The sequence below is a fragment of the Rhinatrema bivittatum genome, chromosome 2, assembly GCF_901001135.1.
Source record: "Rhinatrema bivittatum chromosome 2, aRhiBiv1.1, whole genome shotgun sequence".
NCBI lineage: Eukaryota > Metazoa > Chordata > Amphibia > Gymnophiona > Rhinatrematidae > Rhinatrema > Rhinatrema bivittatum.
In genome coordinates this window covers 17749074-17761118 of record NC_042616.1, presented here as the reverse complement: position 1 = coordinate 17761118, position 12045 = coordinate 17749074, and the positions used below count along the sequence as shown (strand labels likewise).

General features: G+C 43.0%; 1 protein-coding gene across 1 annotated transcript; it reads right to left on the bottom strand.

Annotated features, from left to right (window-relative positions):
* Positions 1-1713: 1713 nt before the first annotated feature.
* On the bottom strand, positions 1714-10007 carry LOC115083602 (zinc finger protein 271-like; the record flags this gene model as incomplete). Its single annotated transcript, XM_029587514.1, has 2 exons — positions 9838-10007; positions 1714-4982 (listed from the first exon to the last, which is right to left on the bottom strand). Coding segments are annotated over exons 1-2 (3303 nt in total), but the record flags the coding sequence as incomplete, so codon positions are not given.
* Positions 10008-12045: the final 2038 nt, after the last annotated feature.

Genomic DNA, 12045 nt, shown 5'->3' with positions numbered 1-12045 from the left:
CAGAGCAGTGACAACGAATGGAGGGGAGAGGGAAAGCATAGGCACATGGAATATAGGAGGGAGAGAAACATAGAGGAGGGAGCAGGGCCTGGACGAGGATAATAGACAGAGGGGACAGAAGAGGGAGAGAGAAGGGCAGAGAGGACAGATAAGGGAGAGAGATAAAACAGAGCAGAGGAGAGGGAAGAGACAGTGGTGGCACAAGGAACAGACAGAAGAGTGAATGAGGAGGCAGATTCAGGGGCTGAGGGGTAAATATATGTAAATGCATGCAAATAAGGGGAGGCTCCCAGTACACAAGTGTGTAATCCTGGTCTGTGGAAAAGTTGGCAACCTTTGTCTAACCCCCGTCCAAAAAAAAAAAAAAATCTCTACTGAGCCCTTCATCAGATGCTGACATGATTTCTGACACATATTTGTATTATGTTTATATTTATAAAGCAAAGTTTCATATTTAAAAGTACCCATTATTACAGGATTGTACTGAGATGGTGGTGCTGGGTTTCATAATGAATGATAAATGTAATTATCTCAGGGGAGGGTCTATGAACCTGAAGTTATTTTGGGAGAAAGGGGTACAAGGCTGAAGGTTCACTTAGGGTATTTAATACTCTTGTACCAGCTCTGCCCATAGCACAAGGTCCCTAACACCACACTGGCAGCAGCCTGCAAGGGTCAGAAGGTGGAAGTAGCCTCATGCTGCTCTTGCATGGTCCTGCGAGGGCTGGAAGAAGGTAGAGATGTGCGTGCATTGGTCAGCATGGCCAGAATGACGAGGCAACATGCGACTGCCTCCCATCAGCCAACATGGAGTAAAGCTGCAGCAGCATCAGATTAATGGGGCAGGAGAGATGCAGGAGACTGCTGGGTGAAAGTGGCCCTGGCTGAGTCTGATCTTAGTCTCTCCAATTCACTGCTAATGCCCCCTTGATAAGGAATGATCTCTAAACTCACTCAAGTGTGCTGATTTTTATATTACATATTACTAACAAGGCTTTATTTGCAGACCTTAGTTCAACTTACACCATTAATGTGCACGTTTTAAAATTGGTACGTCCATATGCGCGTGCCAGGAATCACATGCACATGGATGGCCACGTGCTGCTTTGAAAATCTTTCCCTAAGTGTATGTTTAGCATGAAAGCTTTACCTACACTTAGGTCATGTAAATGCTTTGTAGTGGGGCAAAAGGATTTTCTGGTCTTTTGAGAAATGTTGCTTCCTAATAAAGAACCTTCCATATTTAATACATGAGAATGGCCTGTCCTATGTGTGAGTTTTCATGGGTTTTGTGAGAGCACCCTTCTTTGTGAAGCTTTTACTACATTCAGTACATGAGAATGTACTGATGCAAATCCAACATTACTCTCTGCATCAACAGTACTGTTGCAACTCCAACATTACTCTCTGCTTCAACGGTACTCATGCAACTCCAACATTACTCTCTGCATCAATGGCAGGGGTAGCAGGAAATTGGAATCAAGCAGTTACAAAGGGCTCTCAAGTTGGCAGTTGGTGAAACAGGTAAGTATGGGAAAATAAGTGTGAGAGTTTGCTGGGCAGATTGGAAGGGCTGTTTGGTCTTTTTCTGCCGTCATTTCTATATTTCTATCTTTTCTAAGAGAATGGTCGCTCCCCTGTGTGGATTCTCATGTGTCTTGTGAGGGCAATCTTCTCAGTGAATCTTTTATTACATTCACTAGATGAGAATGGTCGCTCCCCTGTGTGGGTTCTCATATGACGTGTGAGGGCACCCTTCTCAGTGAATCTTTTATTACATTCACTACATGAGAATGGTCGCTCCCCTGTGTGGATTCTCATGTGACTTGTGAGGGCACCCTTCCCAGTGAATCTTTTATTACATTCACTACATGAGAATGGTCGCTCCCCTGTGTGGATTCTCATGTGTTTTGTGAGGGCACACTTCACAGTGAAGCTTTTACTACATTCAGTACATGAGAATGGTCGCTCCCCTGTGTGGATTCTCATGTGACTTGTGAGGGTACTCTTCACAGGGAAGCTTTTATTACATTCACTACATGAGAATGGTCGCTCCCCTGTGTGGATTCTCATGTGACTTATGAGGGCATCCTTCTCAGTGAAGCTTTTATTACATTCACTACACGAGAATAGTCGCTCACCTGTGTGGATTCTCATGTGACGTGTGAGGGCACTCTTCTTAGGGAAGCTTTTATTACATTCAGAACATGGGAATGGTCGCTCCCCTGTGTGGATTGTCATGTGTTTTATGAGGGCACCCTTCTCAGTGAAGCTTTTATTACATTCACTACATGAGAATGGTCGCTCCCCTGTGTGGATTGTCATGTGTTTTGTGAGGGTACCCTTCTCAGTGAATCTTTTATTACATTCACTACATGAGAATGGTCGCTCCCCTGTGTGGATTCTCATGTGACGTGTGAGGGCAACCTTCTCAGTGAATCTTTTATTACATTCACTACATGAGAATGGTCGCTCCCCTGTGTGGATTCTCATGTGATTTGTGAGGGCACGCTTCTCAGTGAATCTTTTATTACATTCACTACATGAGAATGGTCCCTCACCTGTGTGGATTCTCATGTGACTTGTGAGGGCACCCTTCACAGGGAAGCTTTTATTACATTCAGTACATAAGAATGGTCGCTCCCCTGTGTGGATTCTCATGTGACTTGTCAGGGCACCCTTCACAGTGAATCTTTTATTACATTCACTACATGAGAATGGTCGCTCCCCTGTGTGGATTCTCATGTGACATGTGAGGGCACCCTTCTCAGTGAATCTTTTATTACATTCACTACATGAGAATGGTCGCTCCCCTGTGTGGATTCTCATGTGATTTGTGAGGGCACGCTTCTCAGTGAATCTTTTATTACATTCACTACATGAGAATGGTCCCTCACCTGTGTGGATTCTCATGTGACTTGTGAGGGCACTCTTCACAGGGAAGCTTTTATTACATTCAGTACATGAGAACGGTCGCTCCCCTGTGTGGATTCTCATGTGACGTGTGAGGGCACCCTTCTCAGTGAATCTTTTATTACATTCACTACATGAGAATGGTCGCTCCCCTGTGTGGATTCTCATGTGATGTGTGAGGGCACCCTTCTCATTGAATCTTTTATTACATTCACTACATGAGAATGGTCGCTCCCCTGTGTGGATTCTCATGTGACGTGTGAGGGCACCCTTCTCAGTGAATCTTTTATTACATTCTCTACATGAGAATGGTCGCTCCCCTGTGTGGATTCTCATGTGACTTATGAGGGCACCCTTCTCAGTGAAGCTTTTATTATATTCACTACACGAGAATAGTCCCTCACCTGTGTGGATTCTCATGTGACGTGTGAGGGCACTCTTCTTAGGGAAGCTTGTATTACATTCAGTAAATGAGAATGGTCGCTCCCCTGTGTGGATTTTCATGTGTTTTGTGAGGGCACCCTTCTCAGTGAATCTTTTATTACATTCACTACATGAGAATGGTCGCTCCCCTATGTGGATTTTCATGTGTTTTGTGAGAGCACCCTTCTCAGTGAATCTTTTGTTACATTCACTACATGAGAATGGTCGCTCCCCTGTGTGGATTCTCATGTGACGTGTGAGGGCACCCTTCTCAGTGAATCTTTTATTACATTCACTACATGAGAATGGTCGCTCCCCTGTGTGGATTCTCATGTGACGTGTGAGGGCACCCTTCTCAGTGAATCTTTTATTACATTCTCTACATGAGAATGGTCGCTCCCCTGTGTGGATTCCCATGTGACTTATGAGGGCACCCTTCTCAATGAAGCTTTTATTATATTCACTACACGAGAATAGTCCCTCACCTGTGTGGATTCTCATGTGACGTATGAGGGCACTCATCACAGGAAAGCTTTTATTACATTCACTACATGAGAATGGTCGCGCCCCTTTGTGGATTCTCATGGGAGTTGTGAGGGCACTCGTCACAGGGAAGCTTTTATTACATTCAGTATATGAGAATGGTTTCTCCCCTGTGTGGATTCTTATATGACTTGTCAGGGCACTCTTTACAGTGAATCTTTTATTACACTCACTACATGAGAATAGTCTCTCATCAATGTGGATTCTCATGTGTGTTGTGAGGATACTCTTCATAGTGAATCTTTTATTACATTCAGTACACATGTATGGTCTTTCACCTTTGTGGATTTTCTGGTGTTGGGAAAGTCGTGTTTTGCTAATGAAACATTTTCCACATTCAGTACAGGAGAATGGTGTCTCCCCTGTGTGGATGCGCTGGTGCACCATTAGCATTTCCTTAAGACTGAAACGTTTCCCACACTCCGTGCAGGTAAATCGTTTGTTTCTAGGGTGGATTTGCTGGGGTAGTGTGAGGTTTTTCTTCCTAACAAAACATTTCCCACCTTTAGTGCAAGAGAAGGGTTTTACTCCAGTGTGGATTTTGGGATGTAATTTTAGCTTATACTTACTAATTAAATTTTTCCTCCAATCATTGGAGGGCAAGGGTTGCTCCAGTTTATGTCTAGTGAGGTGCACTTTTAGATTTTTCTTCTGCTTGAAGATTTTCCCACATTTACTGCATAGAAACGGTGGTTGGAGTGGGTGGGATTTCTGGTGCAATATTAAATGTGATTCCTTATGAAAGCTTTTACCATATGAGGCACACAGAAAGGATTTCTTCCCTTTCCCCTCCCTCTGGTGAAGGTCAGAAGTCTTTTGACCTCTGTTATTACTCTGGAATGGTCTCTCTGTGCTCACAGGTCTCGGGTGCTCAGTGATGACTTTGACCTCCATCTCACATGCAGTGACTCCATCCCGTGAGTATCCTGCAGGGTCTCTCTGCCTCTTCTCTGACTCTTGCTGACTATTCCTTGTGTTGTTCCTCTCAGTCCCCTGCGAAACATTCAAAAAGGCATTTCCTGATTCTGTTGGGATCAGTCCTTCTTCAATAGGATGTTCTTCTCGATTCTCCTCCTTTCTGTGCTGTGTGACCTCATCATTTGCTGTTGATAGAAGACGACATTAATCATGTATTAGTGACCATGCAAATGGATCTGGGTTTCTGATCCTATAATCACTGCTCTGGCAGTGTCACACAGTGATACCACTGGGGACCATGAAAAACATCTAACAATGGAGTTTGCACCAAAAGCCTTATGATATGAGCTCCTAAATATGTATAACCTAGAGGAGAGGAGAAAGGGGGAGATATGATAGAGACACTTACATACCTGAAAGGTAATAATGCTCAAGAAGTAAACTTCTTTTGAATGCAAAATAATTTGTAGAGCAAAGGTCATGATATAAAGTGCCAAGGGGGGGGACTAGGAATAATATCAAGAGCTGTTGTTTCTTCACAGAAAGTGTGGTGGATGCCCGGAATTACCTCATGGAAGTGTTGGAGATGAAAACTGTAACAGAATATTAAAAGAACCGTGGGATAAACACAGAAGCGAAAGAAGATGGATAGAATGAGAGATAAGAGGTCAGGCACGAAGGCAAGCTTGCAGGAAACAGAGTGGATACACCATAGATAAAACCTGAGAGGGAGAGAAGAGGGAGGAGAGTGGGGGTAGGATAAGCTTGGATGGGAAGGATGAGAGTTACCACGGAGAGACAGGACTGAGATTGATATCCAGAGAAGGGCAGATGTGATGACAGGAAAGACAGTGAGATTCTCTTAGGGTGAGAGGTGATGGCTTAATGAGAGGAAGAAATCTTTGTAAAGCAATGGACAAGACAGAAGACAGAATGGCCGAGGAGGTGGAGAATATGGGAGGCTGACAGTGCACCTGATGTTCCCAATGGACAGAAGTGGGGAATGAGATTGGGTAGGGTCAGCGTCAGAAGAGGAAGGAGAATGTTTGTATGCTAATGCCAGAAGTCTAAGAAGTAAGATGGGAGAATTAGAATGTATAGCAGTAAATGATGACATAGACTTAATTGGCATCTCAGAGACATGGTGGAAAGAGGATAACCAATGGGACAGTGCTATACCGGGGTACAAATTATATCGCAATGACAGAGAGGAGCAGTCGGGAGGAGGTGTGGCGCTTTATGTCCGGGATGGCATAGAGTCCAACAGGATAAACATCCTGCATGAGACTAAATACAAAATTGAATCTTTATGGGTAGAAATCCCTTGTGTATCAGGGAAGACTACAGTGATAGGGGTATACTACCGTCCACCTGGTCAAGATGGTGAGATGGACAGTGAAATGCTAAGAGAAATTAAGGAAGCTAACCAAATTGGTAGTGCAGTAATAATGGGAGACTTCAATTACCCCAATATAGACTGGGTAAATGTATCATCTGGTCACGCTAGAGAGATAACGTTCCTGGATGGAATAAATGATAGCTTTATGGAGCAATTGGTTCAGGAACCGACGAGAGAGGGAGCAATTTTAGATCTAATTCTCAGTGGAGCACAGGACTTGGTGAGAGAGGTAACGGTGGTGGGGCCGCTTGGCAATAGTGATCATAATATGATCAAATTTGATTTAATGACTGGAAAAGGAACAGTGTGCAAATCCAAGGCTCTCGTGCTAAACTTTCAAAAGGGAAACTTTGATAAAATGAGAAAAATTGTTAGAAAAAAAACTGAAAGGAGCAGCTACAAAAGTAAAAAATGTCCAAGAGGCGTGGTCATTGTTAAAAAATACCATTCTAGAAGCACAGTCCAGATGTATTCCACACATTAAGAAAGGTGGAAAGAAGGCAAAACGATTACCGGCATGGTTAAAAGGGGAGGTGAAAGAAGCTATTTTAGCCAAAAGATCTTCATTCAAAAATTGGAAGAAGGATCCAACAGAAGAAAATAGGATAAAGCATAAACATTGGCAAGTTAAATGTAAGTCATTGATAAGACAGGCTAAGAGAGAATTTGAAAAGAAGTTGGCCGTAGAGGCAAAAACTCACAGTAAAAACTTTTTTAAATATATCCGAAGCAGAAAGCCTGTGAGGGAGTCAGTTGGACCGTTAGATGATCGAGGGGTTAAAGGGGCACTTAGAGAAGATAAGGCCATCGTGGAAAGATTAAATGATTTCTTTGCTTCGGTGTTTACTGAAGAGGATGTTGGGGAGGTACCCGTAATGGAGAAGGTTTTCATGGGTAATGATTCAGATGGACTGAATCAAATCACGGTGAACCTAGAAGATGTGGTAGGCCTGATTGACAAACTGAAGAGTAGTAAATCACCTGGACCGGATGGTATACACCCGAGAGTTCTGAAGGAACTAAAAAATGAAATTTCAGACCTATTAGTAAAAATTTGTAACTTATCATTAAAATCATCCATTGTACCTGAAGACTGGAGGATAGCAAATGTAACCCCAATATTTAAAAAGGGCTCCAGGGGCGATCCGGGAAACTACAGACCGGTTAGCCTGACTTCAGTGCCAGGAAAAATAGTGCAAAGTGTTCTAAACATCAAAAATCACAGAACATATAGAAAGACATGGTTTAATGGAACAAAGTCAGCATGGCTTTACCCAGGTCAAGTCTTGCCTCACAAATCTGCTTCACTTTTTTGAAGGAGTTAATAAACATGTGGATAAAGGTGAACCGGTAGATATAGTATACTTGGATTTTCAGAAGGCGTTTGACAAAGTTCCTCATGAGAGGCTTCTAGGAAAAGTAAAAAGTCATGGGATAGGTGGCGATGTCCTTTCGTGGATTGCAAACTGGCTAAAAGACAGGAAACAGAGAGTAGGATTAAATGGGCAATTTTCTCAGTGGAAGGGAGTGGACAGTGGAGTGCCTCAGGGATCTGTATTGGGACCCTTACTGTTCAATATATTTATAAATGATCTGGAAAGAAATACGACGAGTGAGATAATCAAATTTGCAGATGACACAAAATTGTTCAGAGTAGTTAAATCTCAAGCAGATTGTGATAAATTGCAGGAAGACCTTGTGAGACTGGAAAATTGGGCATCCAAATGGCAGATGAAATTTAATGTGGATAAGTGCAAGGTGATGCATATAGGGAAAAATAACCCATGCTATATTTACACGATGTTGGGTTCCATATTAGGTGCTACAACCCAAGAAAGAGATCTAGGTGTCATAGTGGATAACACAGTGAAATCGTCGGTTCAGTGTGCTGCGGCAGTCAAAAAAGCAAACAGAATGTTGGGAATTATTAGAAAAGGAATGATGAATAAAACGGAAAATGTCATAATGCCTCTGTATCGCTCCATGGTGAGACCGCACCTTGAATACTGTGTACAATTCTGGTCGCCGCATCTCAAAAAAGATATAATTGCGATGGAGAAGGTACAGAGAAGGGCTACCAAAATGATAAGGGGAATGGAACAACTCCCCTATGAGGAAAGACTAAAGAGGTTAGGACTTTTCAGCTTGGAGAAGAGACGACTGAGGGGGGATATGATAGAGGTGTTTAAAATCATGAGAGGTCTAGAACGGGTAGATGTGAATCGGTTATTTACTCTTTCGGATAGTAGAAAGACTAGGGGACACTCCATGAAGTTAGCATGGGGCACATTTAAAACTAATCGGAGAAAGTTCTTTTTTACTCAACGCACAATTAAACTCTGGAATTTGTTGCCAGAGAATGTGGTTCGTGCAGTTAGTATAGCTGTGTTTAAAAAAGGATTGGATAAGTTCTTGGAGGAGAAGTCCATTACCTGCTATTAAGTTCACTTAGAGAATAGCCACTGCCATTAGCAATGGTTCCATGGAATAGACTTAGTTTTTGGGTACTTGCCAGGTTCTTATGGCCTGGATTGGCCACTGTTGGAAACAGGATGCTGGGCTTGATGGACCCTTGGTCTGACCCAGTATGGCATTTTCTTATGTTCTAATGGATCCATTAGTAGGGGAGAATGGAAAAATGGCCATGAGCCAGTTAGAAGTATGCAGACAAGCTGAATCCTCCCTCTTATATCAGTGCATGGCTAAGTAGGTCACGGGGTAATGACAGTCATGAAGCACGCTCAGACCTCTTGTATCCTGCTGTTCATATTCAGCTAATTGTAAAACAAGACTGCACACGACCGTACGTGCACCTGGGGGCGAGTGAGCAAAGATACGCTGGAGTTTTAAATCACGTGCACAAGTACGTGTGTATGATGTAAAATACGCCCAGCATGTGAACTCGAGCAAATATAAAGCACATTTCTTCCTTAAGAATTTGTTGGCTTTAAGGCGTACAGGGAAGAGGATTTTAAAACATGCTCAGGTTAAAACCATTCCCAGTTTTACCCATTAGCCCACCAGTTTGCCCAGTCTATCTTAGGGGCATCCAGACCCTTCTAGTTCTTCATTCTGCACACCCCTCAGTTGAGCAAGACCCCTCACCCTATCGTGTTAATCCTAAAAAGTGATTTCTGCAGACTTACACCTCACCAGGAGCACGAGGAAATATACGCAGCTAACAGTGCGCCACGAGGAGCGGCCGCCAGATTTACACACTTAACTGCTGGCCCCGCCCCTTTTTTTAGCACGCGCAAGTAATTAGAAGCTTTTGAAATTCATGTCGCTCACGTGCGGCCACGTATTTATATTTTATTGTGTTTAACGCTTTTAAAATTTGGCCCATTCAATTCTGTAACAAGGCAGGTGGGATCAGTAGTCCTGGTTCTGCTGAGGGCTCAGTCAAGTCCCATGAGAAACTTTGTGGATGCTCCCCAGCAGGTGCCTCATGTAAGACATCTGAGATAAATTCCTAGACTGCCTCACAGGGGCCGTCTCACGTGAAAAGATCCAAACAACCAATCTCAGGTGCCAGCTCAGACACAGAGCAATGCTGGAGCTGGAGTCAGAGAAAAGTCACAAACGACCTTCAGTAAATCAGCCCTCGAGTCTGCTAAACATGCAGATAATGCAATTTTTACCAAGGGAGATCAGGGTCTCATAATTCTCCTTCATCACGTCCCTGTAAAGCTCCTTCTGCCCTTCATCTAAAAACCCCCATTCCTCCTGGGAGAAATAGACAGCGATGTCCTCAAACGTCACCCGCACCTGAAACAAATTAGAAACACTCAATGACACCTGGAGGGGCTTAGGATGCTTTAGATCTCAGCTGGATTTATTCTCACATGCAACCATTCAAAAGAGGAAACCAGAACCCCTCTTCCCCAGGAAATTCCAAATTTGTTCCCTCTGTGTTGCCCCTAGAATCAGTTTCCTCCATAGACCCCCAGGGTTTTCAAATCAAACTGGAAAACATTCTCTAATACCAGAGACAGAGAATATGAAATGTCATTGCGTGGATAAATCACATTATAATAAAAAGGAAGCTATAGGAGCATTATCCAGAACATCTGGTTCTATTCCATCAGGAGGTCTCACTGTGCTAAATCCTAACAGGGCAGGAAGAGTTTGGTGTCCTGGGCAGTGACATATCTCCCATTGTGATGTATGAATTCTCTATTCAGGGGTGTTGCAAACCATGGCCACATAGGGATCGTGCCCCAAATCTCAAAGAGCTGTTTGGTTTCCTTCTCTGCAGGGAAAAGGAAAGGAGAAATTAATACTTACCTGATAATTTCCTTTCTTCTGCATTCAGGCAGGTCAATCCACACAAATGGGTTATGTACCTCTACCAGCAGGTGGAGACAGAGTAAAAGCTGACGACAAGGATATATAGGCCTGTCCCGACCTCTCTGGAAAAGCCAAACTGTGGACAAACTGATTATACTTAAACATAACCACTTATGCTTCCAACCAATTGAGAACACTGAGCTCAGTCCAAAGAGCTAACATTTACTAAGCTAAGGAGCTGGTCATGACACTAATCCTCAAATGAGTACCAGATATAATACTCAGCGTCGTCCGTACCTAGAAGACAAACTGAAAGCAAGATGGCAGTCAAGAATGGATTGTAGATCAGCCTGCCTTCCTTAGAGGAAAGGAAATTTTTTTATTTTATTTTAATTTTATCATATAAGTAGGAATTTCTCTTTCCTGTTCACTCAGGCAGGCCAATCCACACCAGTGTGATGTATTAATGCTGCCCAGGGACTCAGCAGCATCGCACATGCTAAGGCCGGCATCTTCCTGAGCCCAAACGACCACGCAGCATGCCTGGAAGGGTGTATAAGGACGACCACTGATGACTTCCATAATCCAATAACACACTATAGTTTCCCGTGCCACTGACTCACCCTGTATACCTCCACCATGGAGCACAGTTGACCAGACTGACTGAGAGTATTAATAACCTCCAAGGACTGCATCAGATGCCACTTGACAGCCAGAGCATGCAAAAGACAATATTCACTCTCCTCTGTATTTATTTATTTATTTATTTAAAGGATTTATATACCGGAAGTTCCTGTATAATATACATATCACCCCGGTTTACAAGGAACAGTAACTATCGCTTCATTTAGCGGTTTACATTGAACAGATTAATCAAAGTAACAAATTAGTATATATTGCTAAACAGTTAATAAACATACGAGTTAATAAATAAATAACATGGTAATATGTTTGTCAACATGAATATATGTATATATGATTATATAATGAATCCATAACATGATTATATGATTAAGTACAATTCAATATTGATCTCTTCAGGAAGTTATATGCTAGGGGCTGGGGGAAGAACGAATAAAATCAAATGCCTATGCCTTTCTTCCTGCTCTTAGCTCTAAGGAAATGCTTGTTTGAACAACCAAGTCTTAATTTTCTTTTTAAATGTAGCGTGGCATGGTTCAAGCCGAAGGTCTGGAGGTAGCGAGTTCCAGAGTGAAGGGCCTGCTGTGGATAGTGCGCGTTTCCTCAGAGAGGATTTCGCCGGTTGGGTGATTAGTCTGTTCTGGTACGCGCTTCTAGTCGGTTTCACGGATGTGTGTAGTTGAATTTGAAACGTTAAGTTGAGAGGAGCGATGTTATGTAAGGCCTTATGTATCATCATTAAGGACTTGAATTGGATCCTGTATTTAATCGGAAGCCAGTGGAGATGATGAAGGATTGGGGTGATATGATCTCTTTTTTTGGCATTTGAGAGAATTCTTGCTGAGGCATTCAGGACCATCTGAAGTGGTTTGGTGGTGCATGCTGGTAGGCCTAGGAGGAGAGAGTTACAGTAGTCC